The sequence below is a fragment of the Vipera ursinii genome (genome assembly GCF_947247035.1).
Source record: "Vipera ursinii genome assembly, chromosome: 3".
Classification (NCBI taxonomy): Eukaryota; Metazoa; Chordata; class Lepidosauria; order Squamata; family Viperidae; genus Vipera; species Vipera ursinii.
Window position 1 is genome coordinate 204,279,065 of NC_139516.1, and position 25,761 is coordinate 204,304,825.

A 25,761-nucleotide genomic window follows, 5' to 3' on the forward strand; every position below is an offset into this window, starting at 1 on the left:
TCAAATGCACACAAAGCAAAATGTAGCAGCTGGATTCAGACAAGACATTAAGCCTTAAAGTCAGATTCATAAAGCTCTTTTTTTAGCTCACTTAATAGCTTTGTCCTCACCAACCATTCTGGTAGTTTCAAGCAAGGATCTGAGTTGCAGAAAATGCCAAAATACTTCCTGAAATACTATAATCACCAGCCGAGTGAGTGTGCCAAGAGAGGCCATATTTGGTTGGGCTATCAATTTAAGCATCTCTCCATCAGAAGCTATCTTCTATCCTTAGATCCCATTCATTAAATTGAACAATCTTTCAGCCAGGATCACCTGCATGGTTCTCCAAAGAGGTCTAATATGGGAATTCATTCATTCATTCATTCATTCATTCATTCATTCATTCATTCATTCATTCATTCTACTTATATAGCTGCCCATTGCAACAAATGCATTATCTAAGCCAGGTGTCTTCAAACTTGGCAACTTTAAGACTTGTGGATTTCAACTCCCAGAATTCCTGGCTGGCTAAGGGATTCTGGGAGTTGAAGTCCACAAGTCTCAAAGTTGCCAAGTTTGAAGACCCCTGCTCTAATCCATCTTCTTGACCCAAATTCAGACCTGCAGGTCAAATTATTGCCCTAATTTGAAATCTCCAATTGATCATCCATGCTTGTGGATGGGAACAATCCAGTTTTAAAAGCAACTGGACATCCTTGCTTTTGATGGGGTCTTTTGAATTTTTTGACCCAAACCTCATTTTACAACAAACAGAACAGAACAGAATAGAATAGAATATCTTTATTGTCATTGTGTAACTCACAACAAAATTAAGTAAAAATCCACTGAGGAGGCTGTTCTCTATCGCCGCATGTTTATGCTAAGGAAAACTTTCCTAGCTGGATTTCTGCTTGGCAGAAATAAATCCCTTTGGCCACGAATCTAGATTAAATAGATAGTGCAGTCTCTGCTGTTGGCTGGGGATAATCTGTTAAAAAGCCTTGCTTTTCTTTTGGAAGATTGTAATCCTCATGTCTAAATATCTTTAGCCCTCTGAGAATGGAATGGAACAACTCGCTGCAGCTAACTTGACGTGCAACAACTTGATGCAGGACAATTCAACAATTTAATTTAATTATCTAATCATGATTTAAAAAAATACTTTAACTTTTGTCATTCCCATTTCACTCTGTCCCTTCTTTTGCAGCCTTTCTTTAATGATTCTATTCCACCATGTTTTTTGATATTAGTGTCCAGCAGCGGGTTGGACTAGAAGACCTCCAAGGTCCCTTCCAGCTTTATTCTATTCTATTCTTGTCTTGCAGCGAGTTGGCTATGGCGAGTTGTCCCTAGATCCTTCTGAGATTGCTTAAAATACACGTACAATTTGGGAACATAGCACACTGCAATCAAGAATGGTTTGTGGAGAACCATTTCCTATTCTTCAGAATACTCCTGGATTCTCCCAACGCCATTACCTATCACATTTCTTCTCTTCCCGTCAGCCCAAATTATAAATAAAATAGATTTATAAATCTTTGGTAGAACTAAAATCCTGCAGCTGGAAACAATGGAGAGATGCTTCAACACCCATGTACGTTTAAGCTTTTGACACATTTAGCTCAATTGTTTTATTCCTGTCCGGTAGTTTAAAAATACAGCACAAAAGAAACCCCAAACCAACAGGATGACAGTATTCGGGGTACACAATCGTAGTTTAAGGATGCCGTCTGAGCAAGACAAAGTTTATCCTCAATCAAAGCTGGATCAGCAGAATTCAACAGGCACATGTTTTCATGGAGATAAGTAGAAGCACCTTTTCCTGTACATAAACAAGTTGCTGTTCAAAGATAAAATTGCCGAGTCTAGAAAAGTCTAGAAAAAGAAGGTCACTCTTACTTCAGAAGCCATCCAGTCTCAGGACTAATGTCCTTGAACATGATTTAAAGAAATCATGATTTAAACCTGTGCTACAAAATGTATGGAGACTTTTAATTTATGGTATCCAGGACAATCTACTTTAAAAATATAGCTTATTTGAAATTGGCCAGTTTTACTTTTGAAGACGACCATGGAACCGTATGACCTCCAAACCAAAAAGCAGACTAGTGACCGGTGAAGAAAATTCTTGCAGGGATGGGGAAGTTTGCGTTTGCAACTGCAATTTTATTTTTCTGTTTGGTAAAAAGAATTAGCTCTGTGTTCTAGACCAAGGGTAGGCAACCTTGGCTCTTTTATGACTCGTAGACTTCAACTCCCAGAATTCCTGAGCCAGCATGGCTCAGCTTGGAAACCTCTCCCTTTTCCCCTCAACGTGGCTGTCTCAGGAATTCTGGGAGTTCACAAGTCATAAAAGAGCCAAGGTTGCCTACCCCTGTTCTAGACCAGCCTACTTCAATCTGGTACTCCTTCCAGAATGTTAAGACTAAAGGGCCTAACACTGTAACCCTCACACTGTGTTGCAAACCAACTCCTCAGTAGGATTCCATGTTGTGGAAAGATTGATCAACGCATGATGGAAAAGGCATGCAAAGTAGCATCCCAATCCTAGGTAGTTCTTTGTGTCCTACAGGCGAGAGAGGAAAGTGGTTGGATGTCTAGTTAAATGAGGTAATAATAATCCATCCATCTCTGTTTTCACAATGCTGCTACCTCTTCAGTGCCTCCTTCAGTGGTTGGCTATCCAAACAGCTCATTGGCTTCCTCTATCTAGGTTGAGTTCCACATTCTAGAACATTGAAGTCCTCCTCCAGATGTTCTGGAATCTTTGTCTCTGTAGACTGTGGATGAATTCCCCTTGTTAATTTGGACTTTTATGGATGGTTCGGATCCTGTATATATGTCAACAGAGCTCTGATTTAATGGGTCTCTTTAATGGGTCTTCAATCAAATCATTTCTCTCTTGCAAAACGGACCTCCTGGAATTTGGATGGAACAGACTCTGCTGGTGAACAGAATTATCTCAGATCTGTGCCTTGCTGTTCTCGCGCTGATGGGACGACCGCTTTTTTTAAATTTTAACTCAATACTTTAAAATATATATATTTAAATGTACAACTGTAAAAAATAGAAGCAAAAATCTTTCAATTTTTTCCCCCCTCCCAAGTGTTCTTTTGAAAATAAGTCAAAAACGGTTCCTTTTCCTTTCCTTCTTCTGCCCAAAAATGTCAAAAGCCACCCATATACAAGGTGGGATGAGCAGTTTTTAACATTTGTGTCCCTTATTTTCATAGAACAAGTGAAGTTCTGAGAGTTCAGTCACTGAGGGAATGTAACAAACAAGTTCACTCCCTTTATGCTATGGGTGTTTCAGAAAGGCACATGTCAATGATGTGTGTGTGTGTGTGTGTGTGTTTGTGTGTGTTAAGCCAAAGATCTGGGCTGCAAAACTCCCAATGTTGGAGGAATTTAAAATAACCCTTGATGTCATCTAGGGGTTGTCTAAATTTATGGAGCCCAGATCTTGCGCTGTATTTGTGCGTGTCCTTGTGTTTGTTTGTGTGCAACATTAATTCATTTCTCTGCTTTGCAAGAGAATTGAGAACCATGCAATGGCAGAGCATTTTAAAAAAAAAAAAAAAGTAAATAAAAGTATTAACCTGCCCCTGCGTTATCTTCTTTAAAACCACTGAGGCCAGCAACTTTACTCCTGGCTTGTAGCCACACTAAATAGCAACGGTATATATTACCTGGAAACAGGACATTTCATTTCAATAGTCAAAAAAACACTAACCGGCACGGCAATCGTTTTGCTCACAGGAGACAAAGATCTTGTTCGCCCCACCCAACAAGAGCTGGTGAGGGTTATTGGCCTTGGCAGGATCCTTCAGAGAAAAAAAAAACAAACCATGATTGGAATAAGCTCTTTTGAGGTAATTTGAAAACAAGAGGGTGTTTGTAAATTCCTTGATCTCTTCTGCCCCCCTTTTTTCTTTCTTTCTTTGTAGAGCTGAAGATCTGGTAATTCTGAAGACGGAAAAGTAATTCAAACATGGGTTACAATTAGAAGAGTCTGGAGCAGACATTTCTTTCCAAACGGGGTGTTTTCCTATGCTGTCAAACTTCGAAGCTGTGTTTGAGGGGCCTTTTCAAAGCTGCCTGCTAATTGCAGCCTGCGGTTCTCTGAAGCATTTCTCGGCTGAGAAGTGACAGACCGCCCACTCCAAGACTCCATTTATTTTAAAACATCTGCCTTCCTTCTTGCCAGAGATCACCGCTTGTCCGACCACCGGGGTCATCTGCCCTTGAAGAACCGTATTTTGGCCACCGAGGCGAGGGTTTGCGTCAGGTTTGCTTCAAAGTCTCCATCATGGACGCCGGTCTGCCGAAAGGCTCCCGCAGAAGGGTTATTCTCCCAGTAGTGGTGCCAATTGCCTCTGTTGTCTGCCCCAAAGCCGTAGAGATCCAGCTACGGAGAGTGGATAGGAAAGAAAAAAAAAAGAATTGGTCCTTAAATGGATTCCATTTTCCTTAGGTCTCATATTTCCAGCAATAATAAAACCTAGAATAATAGAGTTGGAAGGGACGTTGGAGGCCTTGTAGTCCACCCCACCCCCCGCTAAGTCAGGAGACCCTATACCAGGGGTCTTCAAACTTGGCTCTTTTATGACTTGTGGACTTCAACTCCCAGAATTCCTCAGCCAGGCATGCTGGCTGAGGAATTCTGGGAGTTGAAGTCCACAAGTCATAAAAGGGCCAGGTTTGAAGACCCCTGCCCTATACCATTTCAGACAAATGGTTATCCAGTCTCTTTTTGAATTGGCTCAGGAATTCTGGGAGTTGAAGTCCACAAGTCATAAAAGAGCCAAGGTTCCCCACCCCTGGACATAACCAATTTCTGCAACCTGCATTGACTTGATGACACAACCATTGTTCATGTTGACCCTTGAACAACATTAAAAAAAGCACTTTTTAAAAAAGATTTTCCACACATCCTGTTCCATTACTGCAATCCTTTAGCCTCCAGCCCCTAATCATCCTTGTTGCTCTTCTCTACACTCTTTCCAGAGTCTCAACATCTTTTTTGTATTGTGGTGACCAGAACTAGATGCAGTTGTCCAAGTGTGATCTTACTAAGGCTTTGTAAAGTGGTATTAGAAGTTCACATGATCTTGGTATTGCTGAAGTAACCATGACAACCTCAAGACAATGTTATCCCCCTCCTTTGCAACTGAAGATATTGTTTTCCAAAATTACGTAGGCTCCCTGAGAGAAGAAAACCTGATTTAATAGGATGTTAGCCACCTATCACCCTCAATTGTTGAAGTACAATTCTCACTGTTTAAAGAAGGTAATGGTGCCGAGAGCTGAAATTCAGCAATGGCCTGATATGAATTTATGGAAAATAAGGAATAGTTTCATTAGGATTACAGTAATGGGAACAGGATGTGTGGAAAAATATTTTAAAATTTTTTTCTCGGTATTTAAGGATTAACTTGAACAATGGTTGGGTCATCAAATCAATGCAGGTCACCATGCAAACCAGGATCTCTCACTTTTTATGAAGGTAGCCTAGCCTTAGTATGTCACCTACCTCATCACACAGGTGCAGGGCAAAGATAATTGACAGGAATCCGGTTGAGGGATACCTCCCATGATGTTGGAGCCAATTGTCGTAAACGTATTTTATAAAACTAGGATGATAAACCATGATCTGCACAGAATGAAAGAACATACCCTATTACTTTAATTTCAGAGATACTTCAGCATGGGAGAAAAAAAAATTCTAGCAAATTCTAGGAATGTACAAAATGTGCTGTCTTTTCCAATTGGAAAGTTTGGTACCTCCTTAGCAAACAACAGTTGAACAGCGGAGAATCGCCTTTCACTTTGAGAACCTTGAATAAAAGTATGCTGCTGCAGGAAATTAAATGCAATGCTTTTTGAAACAAGCAGGGCCCAGATTTGGAAAAAAAAAAGGTATTCATTTAACATATCCTATCATCAAGGGCTAGAAGTGGGGTTGTGCAGGATGTTGAAAAAGAGAAATGGGAAAAAAATACACTGTAGTATAAAAAGTCTTGCTTGGGTAACTTTTCCTATCTCGGATTCTAGCATGTCAAGAAAGCAGAGTTTCTAAAAAAACCAATAATTTGCAAGCACAGAGAATCTCAGTCACAGTTTTGGCAGGTGATGCTACCGACAGCCCAAACCTAAACTATCAATCAGAATCATTAGCTAGGATTATTGTTTGCATTACTGCAGTGTGCCCTACAAGGGGCTGCCCTTGAAAGCTGTAAATTTGCAAGCTAAAAAGAGAGATGGCTCCAGTTTAGATTCCTGCTCTTGAAGACCACTCAGAAGCTACACATGATCCAGAATGTGGCAGGGCAAGAGTTCGTGGGCACAACTCTATAACCACAACATTTCTACTGTTTTGAGTTACACTGATTGCAAGTAGGCCAGCTTATCTATAGGACCATCTATCTCCAGTTACTTGTGGTCACTCCACAGGTTTGGCCAGGATTTCTGATTTCTGAGTCCTATCTAGCCAAGTGTTATGGATGTAGGAAGTAGGCCTTTTCTTCCGTGAACTTCCCATATAGAAGAGCACCCTTCCATCTTGAGATTCAGAAGGCTTGATCCTTCTGGCCATTTGAAAGGTCTTTGAGATCTGGTTCTTCTCTGGCCCTGAGGCAGGATATTGTATGAACCATTACTAGGAGCCCTGGTGGCGCAGTGGTTAGAATGCAGTATTGCAGGCTAATTCTGCCCACAGCCTGAAGTTTGATTCTGACCGGCTCAAGGTTGACTCAGCCTTCCATCCTTCCGAGGTCGGTAAAATGAGTGCTCTAAAGCACCAAGGGGCATACATAAGTCTAAAGGTTATTGCTATTAATGTGCAATATGTTGATATATTGTCCTCCGTGCAATATGTGCCTTTGCTAGCTTTTCTGTATTCTGAGGGGTTTTTTTGAACCCATCTTAGCTACAGCAAGAGGGTAGCCACTGAATAAATCAATAATTAACAAACACTTATTCTGCCAGAAGACTCATAGCTCAGTACAGGAAACTGCTCGAGTTGTATATGTAAAAGGTTAAAGGCCTGGAGAATCTGTGAAAAACCAAAAGGAAACATCAAGAAATTCTAAAGCAGCTTTTCCAGAACTCAGCTGTCAATCAGAATTCAGTGTGGTGGGGGCTATCTCTTCAGGGCCCCACGGGCACATCTGGAATTTGCAATGCAGCTGATGGAGGCTCCCACAAAAATCACGGAGGTAGTGTGGATTGTCTATTCATAGAATGGCTGCCAGGATAGGAGTGAATTAAAGCAAGCTCATTCTCCAGGACACAAGTTTTTTAATCACTGGAGGTTCTTAAGAAAGCCAGTCCCTGTGTGTGTGTGTGTGTGTGTGTGTGTGTGTGTGTGTGTGTGTGTGTGTGAGAGAGAGAGAGAGAGAGAGAGAGAGAGAGAGAGAGAGAGAGAGAGAGAGATATTGAATCTACTGCACACTACAGAGGACTAGGCTAGCTAATCCTCGCAGTCTTACAACAGTTCATTTAGCGACTGTTCAAAGTTACAATGGCATTGGAAAAAAATGACTTATGACCATTTTGCACACTTACAATTGTTGCACCATCCCCTTGGACTCAGGAGTAGGAAACCTTGGCTCTTTTATGACTCGTGGACTTCAACTCCCAGAATTCCTGAGCCAGCCATGCTGAGGGGAAAGGGAGAGGTTTCCAAGCTGAGCCATGCTGGCTCAGGAATTCTGGGAGTTGAAGTCCACCAGTCATAAAAGAGCCAAGGTTGCCTACCCCTGCCCTTGGTCATGTGATCAAAATTCAGATCATTGGTAACTATTTTATATTTATGACAGTTGCAGTGTCCCAGAGTCACGTGATCAGCTTTTGTAACCTCCTGACAAGCAAAGTAAACCGCCCTGAGTCCTTCGGGAAAGGGCGGTATATAAATCTAAATAAATACATAAATAAATAAATAAAGTCAATGCCACATCCTGCCTTTGACATCTCTTCAAGCTTATTTCTTCATTTGGGTGAAGAACCTGAAGCAAATTCCACTTTTGATTTTCTGAGAATACCCAGAGGGAAAATCTTTCTAGGGCTCAAGACAGGTTTTTGGAAAGAATGAAGATGCTAGATGTCAGCCCTGTACAGCATGCCAGCTTGCTTATTTTAAAAACAACAACAACAACAATTCATTGATTGCATTTATATTCTATTTTTGTTCTAGCTATTCTGGAAGTTCTGGATGGTGTTTATAAGGTCTTCCATAATTTTATCCCTGTGGGAAAAAAGCCTGCTAAATCAAAACTCGCAGCACTTTTTCAAGCTAAGTTATTCTCAGTAATAAAATTAGGGGAAAACTGAAATTTGAAAACTTCTTAATTTTCCACTTGACTCGTTTTAAGGGGTGACTGGGCTGTTCTCTCTGCTACCTGTAGGTGGTGCTACAACAACACTTTCTTAGCAATTGAATGCTGCTCCATCCCTGTGTCTATTTGGGGGAAAGTTTTAGTAAAGTCTGTCCTGTAATTTACTTCAAAATTAATATCTAGTTTAAAACATTCAGATGCCACCGTTTACCTGGGAAGGTGCTCCCTGAAATAATGTCCTTTGCAAACCTAAACCTTCCCCTTAGGAGAGAGCATAGTTTTTGGAATCTATCTTATAGATCTGGGATCTTCAAACTTGGCCCTTTTATGACAATCAATCATAATATGCTTTCCCATAACAGATCCACTCTTCTGTTCTTCATATTAAAGCAGGGGTAGGCAAACCTGGCTCTTTTATCACTCGTGGGCTTCAACTCCCAGAATTCCTGAGCCAGCTGTTGAAGTCCACGAGTCATAAAAGAGCCAAGGTTGCCTACCCCTGTACTAGAACAACTCTTTTGATCTTCTCCATCCTTTCAGATGTTTGAAGAGGGTTATCATATCCCCCCACCCCCAAGACTCTAAATATACCCAGTCCCTTAATGGAACATACAATCATAAGGCTGGAAGGGTCCTCAGAGGTCTTCTAGTCCAACCCCCTGCTCAAAGCAGGAGATCTTATACCATCCCAGTCAAATGGTTGTCCAATCTATTTTTGAAAACCTCCAGTGATGGAGCACTGAATTTAATTTCAAGACTGAACATGAAAATGAATGAGAGAGCAATCATTCCCTGACTGCTCTTGAGAAGGCCAGATCCTGAAGCTAAAACTCAAATACTTTGGCCACCTAATGAGAAGGAAGGACTCACTGGAGAAGAGCCTCATGCTGGGAAAGATTGAGGGCAAGAGTAGAAGGGGACGACAGAGAATGATGTGGCTGGATGGAGTCACTGAAGCATTAGGCGTGAGCTTAAATGGACTCCAGAAGATGGTAGAGGACAGGAAGGCCTGGAGGAACGTTGTCCATGGGGTTGCGATGGGTCGGACACAACTTCGCAGCTAACAACAACAACAAACAGAGAAAGAACCTTCTGGAATGAGTGTAGCCACAACTCACCTTGTCTTTGCTGGCCTTGATCTTCCGAGGAACAGGAATATATGTGCTGTCAAAAGAGAAATATAGTCTAGTCAGACAAAGTTTGCAGCTTCTGACATTGGAATGAAAAAGCAACCTTAATTCTGAATTTAGTATCCCAGCAAGACTGTTGCTCACAAATAGGGAATCCTATTTGGGACACAGGGCAGAAGACATCCTGTAGCCAAGAAGGCTTCCCACCCATTTGCACTACTCAGGTGACCCTGAGGACACAGGTAAGCCTCCAGGTGGCCTCAATGACTCTCTAAAAGAAGGCAAATGACCCGCTGTCTACAAGGAGTATAAATCCTTCCGTTTCCCTACCATCCAGTCAGAGCTGAAGAAGCTTCTTGAATGAGAAGCGAAACGTCTTCAAAGGAAAAACAAGAAAGTCCAGGCGTCTCATGAAAAAGAACTCAATCAAAGGTAGAATACGAATTTGAAAAACACAGGAAGCCTCTACATGGGGCTTCCCTTGAAGACCACTCGGAGGCTCCAACTGGTACAGAATGCGGCCGCGAGAGTTGTCTTGGGAGTTTCCCGGTACTCCCATGTTACACCTTTGCTCCGCGAGCTGCATTGGCTACCAGTTGTCTTCCGGGTGAGGTTCAAAGTTTTGGTGATGGTTTTTAAGTCCTTACATGGCATGGGTCCGGAATACCTCGGGGACCACCTGCTGCCGGCGTCGACTCCCCTCCGCCCTGTGCGTTCCCACAGAGAGGGCCTCCTCAGGGTGCCTCCAGTCAGAGAATGCCGGCTGGTGGCCCCCAGGGGGAGGGCCTTCTCTGTGGGCGCCCCGGATTTATGGAACCAACTGCCGGTGGAGCTCCGGATGGCACCGGATCTCCGCTCCTTCCGGCGTGGGTTAAAGACCCATTTATTCGAACAAGCTGGCCTGGCCTGATGGGGGAATGTTTGGGTTTTTATGGGTTTTTATATTTGATTGTTTTAATTGGGCAATTTATTTAATCTTTTTTTAACTTTTGTACTTCTATTTATATGCCCTGTTCACCACCCTGAGTCCTTCGGGAGAAGGGCGGTATAAAAATCCAATAAATAATAATAATAAATAATAATAATTTATGACTGCAGCTGAGGCCAGAATTATGACCATTAGGTTAAGCTGTTGCAGTGGTTAAGCAAGGCATGCATGCAATCCCATCGCTCCCCATTGCAGTCATGAAGTGGAGCATGGTGTGCAATGGACGGGACTGAAGGAATCAGCGTAATTTAAGGACCACCTTTACAGTGAGGTCGACTTCTCCCACTCCCCTTAAAGAGATGCACAAGAGGAACTAAATCTTAGGGTGAGCATGGATTGGTAGCATGGAGTCTCATCTCCATTTTCTATCCTCAACCCCTTTAACTGCGATTCCTGTCACTCCCCAGCCAGCTAATTCAGTTTGCGTTCCCTTTCACGGAAGTGTCTTTTGCATTCTGGCTTAGCTGCTGCCCTTGCATAGATGCGCTCTCCTTTGAAAAGAAACTTATCCCGTCTTTAAAAGGGAACTTACTCCTTTCCGGTCCTTGCCTTAGTTTTGAAATAAAATTCTTGGCCGTTCTCTTCTTGCCGTTTACCCTGTTCCCGGAAGCTTATCTTGATTTTGTTGTCCCTTAAAAGTGATTTATAGTTTTTCAGTCTTGGGGCCTACTTAAAATAGGCCTCTGCCTGCACTGTTTTGAGTTCCTGTGGCTTCTGTATGCCGGGGGTTCAAAATGGAGGAACGGGATACCCTCCTCTCCACCCAGCCAAGGAAATGGGGGAGTGAAACATGGGAGATACCAGCAATACAGCCTCAAATACAGTGCTTCACAACCTTGGTGACTTCAAGACGTCTGGACTTCAACTCCCAGAATCCTCCAGCCAGCTGTGCTGGCTGGAGGATTCTGGGAGTTGAAGTCCAGACGTCTTGAAGTCACCAAGGTTGCGGAATGCTATGGAAATGCATCATCCGTTTGTACATGATCAGTTACTAACAGTTAGTAGACCCATTTCCCATTAAGCCAAGTCAAATACAGGAAAAGACACGTTTGTGGCTTCAGTCCACACTGTAAGGGTCTTGTGAGTGGCTTGGTGGATTGTATTTTGCAACAACACAGGAAATCCCACTGAGAACTGCAGGGTGTTGTTGAAAAGAATGGGATGGGACACAAGAATGGAATCCCAGTGAGGGAAGGGAAGATTTTCTAAAGCAGGTAGACTCCTCAACTTACAACAATTCATTTAGTGACCATTGGAAACGGCCATGGCACTGAAAGAAGTGACTTATGACCGGTCCTCACACTTATGACCATCACAGAGCCCACAATCGCATACACGATAAAAATTTGGGCGCAAAATTCAGTACAAGTCGTCCTTGATTTACAACACTTCATATAGTGACCATTCAAATTTACAACAGCACTGAATAAGGCGACTCACACTTGTAACTATTTGAAGCATCCCCGGGGTCACGTGATCAACATTCTGTCGCTTGTCAACTGAGTCATATTGATGGCGGTCGCTGCACCCCGGGGTCACATGATCTCCTTTTGTGACTCTCTGACAGACCATGTCAATGGGGGAAGCCAGATTCACTTAAGGACCGTGTTATTAAATTAACAATTGCAGTGATTCGCTTAACAACGGTGGCAAGGAAGGTCGCAAAATGGGACAAAATTCACTTTGCAAATGACTCACTTTGCGACAGAAAAATTGGACTCAACTGTGCTCGTAAGTCGACAGCCTGTATTTATAATGCTTTACAGCATCCTTTGGCTGTGTGTAGTTGCCATTTGCAACCTTCCTAGACAGTTTCCGGCAAGCAAAATCAATAGGGAAAGCTGGATAGATAGATAGATAGATAGATAGATAGATAGATAGATAGATAGATAGAGAGAGAGAGAGAGAGAGATAGATAGATAGATAGATAGATAGATAGATAGATAGATAGATAGATAGATAGATAGATATAGATAGAGATAGATAGATAGATAGATAGATAGATAGATAGATAGATAGATAGATAGATAGATAGGTAGATAGATAGATAGATATAGATAGAGATAGATAGATAGATAGATAGATAGATAGATAGATAGATAGATAGATAGATAGATAGATAGATAGATAGATAGATATAGATAGAGATAGATAGATAGATAGATAGATAGATAGATAGATATAGATAGAGATAGATAGATAGATAGATAGATAGATAGATAGATAGATAGATAGATAGATAGATAGATAGATAGATAGGTAGGTAGATAGAGATAGATATAGATAGATAGATAGATAGATAGATAGATAGATAGATAGATAGATAGATAGATAGATAGATAGATAGATAGATAGATAGAATATGGAATGGAAATAGGAATAAAATAGAATAGAAGCTGGAAGGAACCTTGGAGGTCTTCTAGTCCAGCCCCCTGCTTGAGCAGGAGAACCTATACCACCATCTCAGACAGGTGAATGTCTAATCTCTTCTTAAAAATCTCCAGTGATGGAGCGCTCACGATTTCTGAAGGCAAAGCTGTTCCGCTGGTTAATTGTCCTCACTGTCAGGAAGTTTCTCCTTAATTCCAGGTTGCTTCTTTCCTTGATCAGTTTCCAACTGTTGTTTCTCGTCCTTCCCTCTGGTGCTTTGTTGAACAACCTGGCAAAATGGTCATGAAATCGAGCATGACTCACTGAGCTAGCACTTTGCTTAGTAACAAAAATTCTGAACCCAGGTCTGGGTCGTAAGCTGAGTACCACTTGCATGTTTTTCTATAACTCTCATTTCTGTAAAGTGCAGGTGGTCCTCAACGTATGACCACAACCGATTGCAAAATTCATGTCGCAATTCCTGGGTGAGTTTTGCCCCATTTGATGTCCTTTCTTGCCACAATTGCGAAGTGACTCATTGCAGTTGTTCAGTTATAGTCACATGGTTGTTAAGTGAATCTGGCTTCTCCATGGACTTTGCTTGTCGGGAGGCTGCAAAAGCGGATCACGTGACTCTGCACCCGTCGTAAGTATGAAGCAGCTGCCAAGGATCCGAATTATGACCAAGGGGATGCCGCAACAGTTGTAAGTGGGAAAAAAGGTCATAAGTCACTTTTTCAGTGCCGTTGTCTCTTTGAACAGTCAATAATAATAATAATAATAATAATAATAATAATAATAATAATAATAATAATAATAATAATAATAAAGTTGGAAGGGACCTTGGAGGTCATCTAGTCTAACCCCCTGCTCAGGCAGGAAACCTTATACCATTTCAGGCAAATGGCTGTCCAGTCTCTTCTTAAAAACCTCCAGTAAATGAACTGTTGTAAGTTGAGGACTACTGGTATAATCAAGGATTGTTCCTGCCCTAATTTCCAGTTTAATTCCCTAATGGTTCCCATCCCAAAATACATGCAGCTTGCTAGTATTCCTTCTACTTGATTTATTCCTTTAGGAAAGTTGGCCACTGCACACTCCCTCAATTATTCTGGCTAGATTACAAGATACAATTAAAAAAACAAACTATAAAAGTAGCAATAGAGCCAACACTTATAAAGCACAAAAACTGCAGGCAGTAATATTAAAAAGCCTGGGAAAATATGTGAGTTCTGAGCCTTCTCATAAACTGTAATAAAGAAAAGATTTTGCTTCGATTTCTAGCAACTATTTACTGCATAATATGGATCCCCTCACTGGAAAAAGTCCAGTTGGTTGTTTTGTGTGTGTGTGTGTATGTGTGTGTGTGTGTGTGTGTGTATTAGATAGATGAAAGGGACGCGGTGGCTCAGTGGGTTAGGACGCTGAGCTTGTTGATCAGAAGGTCGGCAGTTTGGCGGGTCGAATCCCGAGTGCCGCGTAACAGAGTGAGCGCCTGTTACTCGTCCCAGCTTCTGCCAGCCTAGCAGTTCGAAAGTACATAAAAATGCAAGTAGAAAAATAGGGACCACTCTGGTGGGAAGGTAACAGCGTTCCGTGCGCCTCTGGCGTCTAGTCATGCTGGCCACATGACCACGGAGACGTCCTCGGACAAGCGCTGGCTCTTTGGCTTTGAAACGCAGATGAGCACTGGCCCCTAGAGTTGGAAACGACTAGCACGCATGTGTGGGGGAACCTTTACCTTTACCTTTAGTAGACAGATAGTAGATCAAATTGGTTGATTGATAATAGATTTCTAGAACTGTGATGTTTTTAATGTCATATTAGCAATTTTGCAAATATAGATGTGGGTGTTTATAGGTAGGGGTCCTGTTTTGTAAGGAAAAGGGAATATTTCCTGTTGCTGAAATATATTTATCAGTGTTCAACCAGAAGGGACATTTTCTGTGTATGCTTAATATTTTGTTTGTTCACTTTTTTTAATTTGTTTCTGTTTTTGTATTATGATTTTTTTTCTTTTCGTCTGTATTTTAACCTTGGAAATAAATAAACATTTATACAAATGAAGGCCAATATATACGTGTCCCAGGGTAATGTTGCAGGATCCAAACTGGGTCGGTTACAGGGACCAACGGTTTATCTTCTGACTCGTACTGGGGCCCATCCTCAGGGAATTTCTCTAGCCGAGCTTTGGGCTATTTTGTGTGTGGTATTTACAGTATACAGCAATAATAATAATAATAATAATAATAATAATAATAATAATAATAATAATAATAATAATAATAATAATAATAATAATGAAGTTGGAAGGGACCTTGGAGGTCATCTAGTCCAACCCCCTTCTCAGGCAGGAAAGCCTATACAATTTCAGACAAATGGCTGTCCAGTCTCTTCTTAAAAACTTCCAGTGTTGGAGCATTCACAGCTTCTGGAGGCAGGTTGTTCCACTGGTTAATTGTTCTAACAGTCAGGAAGTTTCTCCTTAGTTCTAGGTTGCTTCTTTCTTTGGTTAGTTTCCATCCATTGCTTCTTGTCTTGCCTTCAGGCGCTTTACAGAATAGCTTGACTCCCTCTTCTTTGTAGCAGCCCTTGAGATACTGGGACACTGCTGTCATGTCACCCCTTGCCCTTCTCTTCATTAGACTAGACCACAGGTCTGCAACCCGCGGCTCCGGAGCCACATGCGGCTCTTCCAGCCGTCTCCTGCGGCTCCCAGTCCTCTGCCTGCAGTCTAAAAAAAAAAAGTGGGACTAAAAAAGTTTAACCAATCAATTCAAATATGCAGGGTAGGTGCATATCTCGCTTTGGCTCCACTCTTCAGTCAAACCTTGTTCTGCACATGCATGCATGTACGCGCATGTGCACACAGTTTTTTGCGGCTCCCAGTTTTTCCTTTTGTGAGGGAACCGGTTCCGAGTGGCTCTTTCACTGTTTCAGGTTGCTGACCCCTGGACTAGACATACCCAATTCCAGCAACCGTTCCTTATATGTTTTAGCCTCCAGTCCCCTAATCATCTTTGTTGCTCTTCTCTGCACTCTTTCTAGAGTCTCAACATCTTTTTTACATTGTGGTGCCTAAAAAAGCCACATACAACCAGGCACCATATAAATATCACACACGGAATACCCAAAGCATGAATGGCACACAGCATGAGTGCGAAAGCTCAGAAGGCTAAACCTCTGGACTTGGTGACTGATCCATATTGGATCCTGCCAAAATTTACATAAACAAAGCAATAGGAAAAATTGCCGAAGAATGTTTGTCAATGGGTTTTTGAATAAACAATAGAACAACAAACAATGATAGGAGAAGACATTATCTTTCCTTGTTTGGTCAAAAGACACGGACTTTGCAAATGATGAAAACTTTGGAACTTGTCACATCTTTCGCGCATGAGTTGCATCAGTGTCCTGAAAACAAGTTTTGGATCTTACAAAGAAAAAAAAAACCCTTCTCTTTACACAATTTAGATCATGAGATCCTTGTCCTGAAACACCCTTTTGCTGAGTAGATGAAATAGAAATCCAATGCATATTAATATCCCCTTGTGCGCAAAAGTGTTTCCTGGACAACAAGGAAGCACTACTGTGACTCCATTGTTCCCACCAAGTTTGCGTGTGTGCTTATGCGTACGTGTGCTTTTAGTGTAAAATCTGCTAAGAAACATTTTTCCCCCAGTGTTGACATTAAGCTAACAGAGTGTTATAGAGAGTAAAAGATATTCAAGGGAAATCACAAGGGAAAAAAACACATTTTCATGCAATGCAGAACTTATGGGAACTATGAGGATGACCATTAATATAAAATAGCTGAAAAGAGGAATTTCCTTCATTCAATTTGATTAGATTAACCAGTGTTCTCTCACCCAGAATGGAATGCTAAGAGAAGGCTGGCTAGTTTTCCCTTGAAAATGTTTTGCTTTCATAGCTCAGCTTCTAATTTTTGAGACACTTAAAGAGTCCCAGAAGGCAGCAGTGATCATTAGACTAGAAGCCTTTGAGAAATTGTTCAGGTGTGTTTAACAAGCACCTGTCATACTGATAGAAGAGAATATTTGTAGCTCAGGGTTCAACTGTGGGATCCTTGGTGCTCTCTGAGCTTGGTGGTTTCCTTGCAGATGTTTCATTACCAAACTAGGTAACATCAACAGTGCATAAGTAATATCAGCAACACGTCACCAGCAATCAACATCCAGATGAACAGAGATTAACACCAAGATTAACACTAGACCAGGGGTAGGCAACCTCGGCTCTTTTATGACTCATGGACTTCAACTCCCAGAATTCCTGAGCCAGCATGGCTCAGCTTGGAAACCTCTCCCTTTCCCCTCAGCATGGCTGGCTCAGGAATTTTGGGAGTCAAAGTTCACGAGTCATAAAGCGGCCTAGGCCTAGCCCAGGGGTAAGCAACCTTGGCTCTTTTATGACTCATGGACCAACTCCCAGAATTCCTGAGCTGGCATGGCTCAGCTTGGAAACCTCTCCCTTTCCCCTCAGCGTGGCTGGCTCAGGAATTCTGGGAGTTGAAGTCCACGAGTCATAAAAGAGCCAAGGTTGCCTACCCCTGCATACACACTGACAAGTCAAGCCACTTGTATATAAACAGAGATTAAACCACAGTCCCTTCTAACAGAAGTTTGATAATGAAATATCCACAAGAGAACCACCAAGCTGAAAGAGCAGCAAGGACCTAACCCTTCCTACCATCTAAACAAAAGTTCCATTTGTTCAGTGAATTCTGCTCCATTTTACATTTTTTCTTGCCCCAGTAGATTAGCAGTTGTTAAATTAGTAACACGGTTAACTGAATCTGCCTTCCCCTTTGACTTTGCTTGTCAGAAGGTCACAAAAGGCGATCACATGACCCCAGGACATTGCAACCGTCATACATATGAGTCAGTTGCTAAGAGTCTGAATTTTGATCTTGTGACCCTGGAGATACTGCAACGGTCGTAAATGTGAAAAAACAGTCATGAGTCACTTTTTTTCAATGCCATTGTAACTTTGAACGGTCACTAACTGAGCTGTCATAAGTCAAGGACTACCTGTACAAGTAGTCCTTGGCGTATGATCACTATTGAGCCTAAAATTTTTGTTGTTAACTGAGACATTTGTTAAGTGAGTTTTGCTCCATTTTACAACCTTTCCTGCTAATGTTGTTAAGTGAATCACTGCATTTGGTAAGTTAGTAACCTTACTGTTAAGTGAATCTGACTTCCCCATTGACTTTGCCTGTAAGAAGATCACAAAAGGGCATCACATGACCATAAAACAGAGCAACGGTCATAAGTATGAAACAGTTGGCAAGCACCTGAGTTTTGATCACATGATCATGGGGATGCTGCAAAGGTTGTAACTGTGAAAAATGGTTGTGGGTCACTTTTTTTCAATGCTGTTGTAACTTTCAATGGTCACTAACCGAACTGCTGTAAGTCAAGGACTACCCGTATTATAATATTAATTTTCCCAAAGTTTAGAACTCCCTACTTCAGCTTTCCAGCAATTTTCTTTCCATTTGTTGTGATTCCTCACCAGCCAGTGAGTCCGGCAGCTGAGTCTGAGGAATCAGAGGAGGAGGAGGGGCCTGGAGTGACATTAGAGTCAGCGGAAGGCTCTGAGGAGCTCCAAGACTTCCAGTATGATGAAGAACCTGGCCCCTCTACTTGCGCTCAGGCTGAGACACAGCTGTGATGGGAGCCTGAGTTGGACAGTGATGAAGCACAGCTGGGACAAATCCAGGATGCATGAAAGTGCAGGCAAGAGAAGCGAGTAGGACAGAGAAATGCAATGGGGCGGCTCCAAAGGCAAAGGAGAAGGCATTAAGAAACCACGCCTTGGCTGAATTATAAAAGGGAAGGTGTGGGAGGTGCTGGTTGCCAAAGGCAACCATTCGTGTTGAGGATTGAGTTCCCGTGGACTGTGTTTGTTTGCCTTGGATACTGACTCAGGTCTGTTTCTTGGAAGAGGGGTTTCTCCTTGTGAACATAACAAGGACTCATGTAGGCTGGGACAGAACACCATTTCCCCAAGACTTTTTCAGTATTGCCATCTTACATCTGCACTACCTGAGGAAAAACTCAACATGCAGAAGAATCTCTGGCCAAGTCTTCTTGTTCCTCAGGTCTACTTACTGATTGATGGTGCCGTTTGTGAGGGCACTGATGACCCAACGCAAGTCTAAAATTTTGAATGGGATGAGAATCATGTGGACCTTCTCCCCTAGCTCTCGATAGCTCTCCGGGTAGACAAAGTGATGAGTTGTTTTGCTGCCGACATCCAATTCGAAGCCCTTTGTTGGGGCTTTGTTCATTCTTCAGGCAAAAAGGTGGGGGGGAAATTTGAGAAAGGAGAAGAAGTGTCAGTCAATGAGAAGAGGAACACTCGTACTTTGAGTTTACTCCTTGACTTACGACAATTGAGCCCAAAATTTCTGTTGCTAAAACAGTTGTTAAATGAATTTTGCCCCATTTTATGACAACAACAACAACAACAACAATAATAATAGTAATAATAATGATGATGATGATGATGATGATGTCAGAAGGGACCTAGGAGGTCATCTAGTCCAACCCCCTGCTCAGGCAGGAAACCCTATACCAGTGATGGCAAACCTTTTAGAGACCGAGTGCCCAAACTGCAACCCAAAACCCACTTATGTATCATCGGGTGCTGGGTGGGTGTGGTCCTTTGGGTGGGTGTGGCCCATTGGGTGGGCATGGCTGCAGTGGTAATGCCGACTGGATGGGACTAAAAAGTTAAATCAATCAATTCCAACTTTGCGAGAACTGGCTGAGGAATTCTGGGAGTTGAAGTCCACAAGTCATAAAAGGGCCAAGTTTGAAGATCCCTGGCCTAAAAGAAGCGGCAACAATTGGGTCAAAGAGGATTATGTTATTTGTTTCTTGGATACCATTTGTCCATAGCTGGCAGGGCACGAGCAGAAAAGGAGGATTGTTAAGAAAAAGAATGGGAAAGAGATGGAGGGCAACTGTGTACAAGTGGGATTCTCTTCTGCTTCCTCCAAAGGATGGCTGCCATGTGCAAAGAAGATAACCCCTCATCTTACTACTGCTTTCTGTGGATGGAGGCTATTCTCTCTCCGGGAGAGATTTTACTTGAACCCAGGGCCTTGCAGCTACTTACCGAAACACAAGGTCATGAGCATCAATCTCCTGGCCGTACTGTGACTGCCGAAGATTCCCTGAATTTCCTACAACAGCACACCTCCGACACCGTGAACTGCTCCTGTCCAAAAATTGCTCCCAGTCTCCTGGAATGAAGCTGAAGAGTTCCTGGACGGTCTCATTCATGGTCTTGGGACTTCTCTCTCCCTGGAGTTTCTGCAGAGAAGATTTGGGGGGGGCGGGGAACTCACTACGACATTCTGAATAGTTTAAAGACCCAGAAGGCATCAAATGACAAAAGTCTAAGCTCTTCATAAAGGCTTCTGACTTAGATGAGCTATGCTCCAAACTTGGCAACTTTAAGACTTGTGGACTTCAACTCCCAGAATTCCTCAACCAACCATGCTGGCTGGGGAATTCTGGGAGTTGAAGTCCAAAAGTTTTAAAAGTTGCCAACTTTGGCATATAAGAATATGCAATTTGTTGTTGATCTTAAGATTATCACTGCCCTCTTTCATAGGTAGAGTAGTACTCCACTTATGGTGCTACACCTGGGGTATTATTGGAGTGCATCCAAAACCTGTACTCTCTTTCCCCATGTCGTACCCCTCCCCTTCTGTTGAGAGAGGACTGTTCAATTTTGACATAGATGGCCTCTTTGAAGCTTCCGAGAAGCTTCTTGGATGAGAAGTGAAACGTCTTCAAAGAAAAACAAGAAAGTCCAGTTGCCTGATGAAAAAAAGCACCTTTGGGACAAGTATAGAATAGAACAGGGCTTTTCAACCTCTTCACCCATTGTACCACTTTTAGGATATGGCAACATCCGAGTACCACCAGTTGCCTAGGGAGGTGTCAAAAATTTGACCAAAAAAAAAAGGAAAAAAGTGATGAAGTATAGGTAGTCCTCAACTTACAACAGTTCGCTTAGTGACTGTTTGAAGTTACAATGGCACTGAAAAAAGTGCCCCCCAAGCCACAGCCGAGCAAGACACCTGCCTGCCTGCCTGACGGCGCTCTTCCTCCTGTCCGAAATTTTCATTGTTGTGAGCATTTCTGTTGAGGATTGGCAGCGGGGGTGGGATGGGGTGGGTGTTTGGTTTTTATTCCCCTCGTCTGCTGGGTGGTTGCAGCAGGTTTTGGTCACTTCACATGACCCTGGGACATTGTGACCGTCATAAATATGAATCAGTTGCCAAGCATCTGAATGTAAATCACAAGACCCTGGAGATGCTGCAATATTCCAGCTGATCGGTGCTTCTTCTGGGCTCAGAAGCGCCAGGATCAGTGCCGAGCTCCAGCTGGAGCCTGGCGCTGATCCTGATGCTTCCACTGAGCCCTGACAGCCCTGCAGCTCCAGCCGTCTCTCGCTCAGGCTTGTGCGGTGCTGCCACCGGTTCAGCTCATTCCCCTCCCCCGCTACCACTTGTCTAGGACAGTCACGTACCAGCTGCCAGGTGCCAATGTACCACAGGTGGTACCCGTACCACTGGCTGAAAAACCCTGGAATAGAATAACCGAGTTGGAAGGGACCATGGAGGTGTTCTAGTCCAACCCCCCTGCTCATAACCTGGATGACCGAGAATCTCCATAGTCCTCCTCTCCCTCCTACTCACCAGCCACCATTTGTAGTTCTCCTGGGGCAGGAAGGCATTTTGAGTGGTTAAGAAAGGTTGCATAGTTATGTTGAACCTTTCGTCAAACCAATCCGAGGTCTGTTCCAAAATGCAGGTGTCACAACTGCAGGGTCTCCTGGAATATTTCAGCAGTTTTTTAACCTGCTCCGAAAACTGGTAAGCGATCTGCTTGGGATCCCAAGATGTGGACACCACGTTGTTGGTGTAGTTGAGCAGGAATGACGTGATGGTGATGATGAAAAGTAAGGCAAGAGTGAACATTTTCAGGCCCTTGTTCCGAAAGGCTATCATTTTGGACAGATTGGTCGGTTCCTTTACACAAGGGGTCCAAGAGGAGGAATTTTAAAAAGGGATCTAAAATCCTTGTTTAGCCACCAGCAGCCGTTTACTTGAAGGAAGAGCCCTTGAGGTGGTCTTCTGGAGCCATGAAAGGAAAGCAGATGTTCTCCCTTCTTCGTCTGCAAGCAGGTAGGGCAAAATGTCTTTTCATTTTTCCTTCTTCTCCTTGAACAGCTGCTGCTTTGTCCTTCTGAAAGTTGAATCAAAACAAAAGTATTGTAATTTTCATTTTAGCAAACACAGGCTTAGGTAAGAAAAATACACTTTTCCTTAAAAATTTCTTTCTTTCTTTCTTTCTTTCTTTCTTTCTTTCTTTCTTTCTTTCTTTCTTTCTTTCTTTCTTTCTTTTTCTTTCTCTTTCTTTCCTTTCATTCTTTCCTTCCTGTCTGTCTGTCTGTCTGTCTGTCTATCTATCTATCTATCTATCTATCTATCTATCTATCTATCTATCTATCATCTATCTATCTATCTATCTATCTATCTATCTATCTATTTCTTCTATCTATATCTCATCTATCTATCTATCTATCTATCTATCTATCTATCTATTTCTTCTATCTATATCTCATCTATCTATCTATCTATCTATCTATCTATCTATCTATCTATCTATCTATCTATCTATCTATCTATCTATCTTATCTATCTATCTATTTCTTCTATCTATATCTCATCTATCTATCTATCTATCTATCTATCTATCTATCTATCTATCATCTATCTATCTATCTATCTATCTATCTATCTATCTATCTATTTCTTCTATCTATATCTCATCTATCTATCTATCTATCTATCTATCTATCTATCTATCTATCTATCTATCTATCTATCTATCTATCTATCTATTTCTTCTATCTATATCTCATCTATCTATCTATCTATCTATCTATCTATCTATCTATCTATCTATCTATCTATCTATCTATCTATCTATCTATCTTATCTATCTATCTATTTCTTCTATCTATATCTCATCTATCTATCTATCTATCTATCTATCTATCTATCTATCTATCTATCTATCTATCTATCTATCTATCTATCTATCTATCTATCTATCTATCTATTTCTTCTATCTATATCTCATCTCATCTATCTATCTATCTATCTATCTATCTATCTATCTATCTATCTATCTATCTATCTATCTATCTATCTATCTATCTATCTATCTATTTCTTCTATCTATATCTCATCTATCTATCTATCTATCTATCTATCTATCTATCTATCTATCTATCTATCTATCTATCTATCTATCTATCTTTATATATAAGTCTAAGTGCTATTGCTATCTTGATCACTGGAAGTTTTTAGAAGAGACTGGACAACCATTTGTCTGAAATGGTATAGGGTTTCCTGCCTGAGCCGGGGGTTGGACTAGATGACCTCCAAGGTCCCTTCCAACATCATCATCATCATCATCATCATCATCATCATCACCACCACCATTCTAAATTATCACCATTCTAATATTTAGAACAAAAAAAAAAACAAAACCCAAAGAAAAATCTAAAAAGAAAAGTTTTAAAAGTGGCCTAGCTTCTCACTGTGTTGCCTGCATCTTTGCCAAGGTTTGTTGGATTAACCCAGGACATTTTTTTTTATAAAATGTCACTTCAATACGTCACCTAGATTGTAATGTCCGTGTGTAACAGGATATATCCTCCTTTGTAACAGACATCCAGGATTTCCTGGTTCTTCCCCTTATCAAAGTTGTCATCCTGCTTTGTTTAAAATTCAGTCAAATTACACAAATCATAGGGACCAGACCCAGGTGCCAAAACCTAGATGCTGGACGGCCACAAAGTGGTATGGAAAACTTTTAATTCTGTTAGCCATCTATTTAGGTCGCCCAGAGTTTTGAAACCCAGCTCTGCAGAAAAAAAATAGGAGGTGAAGTGCCACCAGTTTCTAGAAAATGAATTTTGAGTAGCCCAAAATATATTTTGAAAATCACAGTTGTCTCCTCACATGTAAAAATAAACAAAAAAGTCTCTCTTCTCCTAAGCTGCATGAACATTGGAACAGAGATCTATGGAATTACGGAACAGAGACCTCTATGGATCTAATTTTAGATGGAAATGTCTACCAAGAAAAAGGCAGTAGACAATCTTTGCTCTTTTCCATCATCAAGCTTCACACCTATAGTTAGGTTGAATTGAGAGGGCCAAGGAAAGGCAGTTGTATTGATATTTTTTGAAGCTTTTTAAAACTTTTGAAGCTTCTCTGAGATGCTGGGAATAACAATAGACCAATTTCCCATCTATGTTCTGCATTTCTTTTAGTAGAACGTAACATGGTTATATTCAACCTTTATTTAGCTCATTGCTCTCAACTTAGCTTTGTTTGGAACAACTTGCCTCCAGAAGTTTTGAATGCCCCAACCCTGGAGGATATTAAGAAGAGTTTGGACATTTATTCTCTGAAATGGTATAGGATTTCCTGCCAGAGCAGGAGGTTGGGCTAGAAGACAACCAAGGTCCCTTCCAACTCTGTTATTCTGTTTCAATATATTGGAGGTATCAGGGCAACGTGATACCTCCAATTCTACGTGGGAAAAAACCTGAATGACCAAAAACCTACATACAAACACCCGCGAAAACCTCAGAAAACAAATATATATATTTGAAGAAGGAAGCAGAAGCCACCAGCCTGATGATGACGGATGGGATTCCGTCGAAACGTCGCCCCTACACCTTTAGTTCTACGCGGGGAAAAACCCGAATAACCAAAGATCCATATATATATATATATATATATATATATATATATATATATATATATATATATATATATATATATATATATGTATATGTATATATATATATATATATATATATATATATATATATATATATATATGTACACACACACACACACACATATATACGCGCATGCCAATAATTTTTTTAATTGAACTTTTCATTTCAAAGTGCATCTAGCTCACCTTTCTTAGTTATTCAAAATAATAATTTATTTAATTATTATTTTTGTTATAACAACAAAAGCCCAAAGAAAATCTTTAAAAAAAAAAGTTTAAAAGAGGCCCACTCTTCATTCAAAAGTATTGCACTTAAAAGTGCAGTTCAAGAACATCCCACCTAATACCACTTTACAATGCTTTGGAATACTGCATCCAGTTTTGGTCACCACGATGTAAAAAAGATGTCGAGACTCTAGAAAGAGTACAGAGAAGAGCAACAAAGATGATTGGGGGACTGGAGGCTAAAACTTATAGGGAACGGTTGCTGGAATTGGGTATGTGTAGTTTAACGAAGAGAAGGGTGAGGGGTGACATGATAGCAGTGTTCCAATATCTCAGGGGCTGCCACAAAGAAGAGCGAGCCAAGCTATTCTCCAAAGCACCTGAAAGCAGGACAAGAAGCAAGGGATGGCAACTAACCAAAGAAAGAAGACTGGATGTTTTTAAGAGACTGGACAGCCATTTGCCTGAAATGGTATAGGGTTTCCTGCCTGAGCAAGGGGTTGGACTAGATGACCTCCAAGGTCCCTTCCAACTTCTTCTTCTTCTTCTTCTTCTTCTTCTTCTTCTTCTTCTTCTTCTTCTTCTTCTTCTTCTTCTTCTTCTTCTTCTTCTTCTTCTTCTTCTTCTTCTTCTTATTATTATTATTATTATTATTATTATTATTATTATTTCTTATTCTTATTCTTATTACTATTATTATTATTATTTGTTCTGTTCTCTTAGCATTTGCCTGCATTTCGCAAGGTTTCTTTAATTAATCCAGGACATTAAACAAACAAACAAACAAATAAATAAAAAGGGAGTCCCTTTCTGCAAAACAAGCTTGAACCTTAGCATGACAGATGGAATGCTGCAAGGAATTT

The 25,761-nt window shown here is 41.3% G+C and overlaps 1 protein-coding gene across 8 annotated transcripts in view; it reads right to left on the reverse strand.

Moving 5' to 3' along the window:
• The window catches only part of ST3GAL1 (ST3 beta-galactoside alpha-2,3-sialyltransferase 1), a 134,503-nt gene that overhangs the window by 21,620 nt on the left and 87,122 nt on the right, over positions 1-25,761 (reverse strand). For 4 of the 8 annotated variants that reach the window (XM_083360104.1, XM_083360106.1, XM_083360103.1 and 1 more), the window contains 6 exons: positions 21,547-22,096; positions 19,953-20,149; positions 18,941-19,120; positions 9,437-9,482; positions 5,516-5,635; positions 775-4,390 (listed from right to left, as the gene is read on the reverse strand). In XM_083360104.1, coding sequence (XP_083216230.1) covers positions 4,217-4,390; positions 5,516-5,635; positions 9,437-9,482; positions 18,941-19,120; positions 19,953-20,149; positions 21,547-21,858 — 1,029 coding nt within the window. In that variant the 5' untranslated portion in view covers positions 21,859-22,096 and the 3' untranslated portion in view covers positions 775-4,216. Of the gene's footprint in view, positions 1-774; positions 4,391-5,515; positions 5,636-9,436; positions 9,483-18,940; positions 19,121-19,952; positions 20,150-21,546; positions 22,097-25,761 lie in introns of those variants that run through there. The other 4 variants (XR_014492173.1, XR_014492174.1, XR_014492175.1 and 1 more) reach the window with 2 other exon arrangements.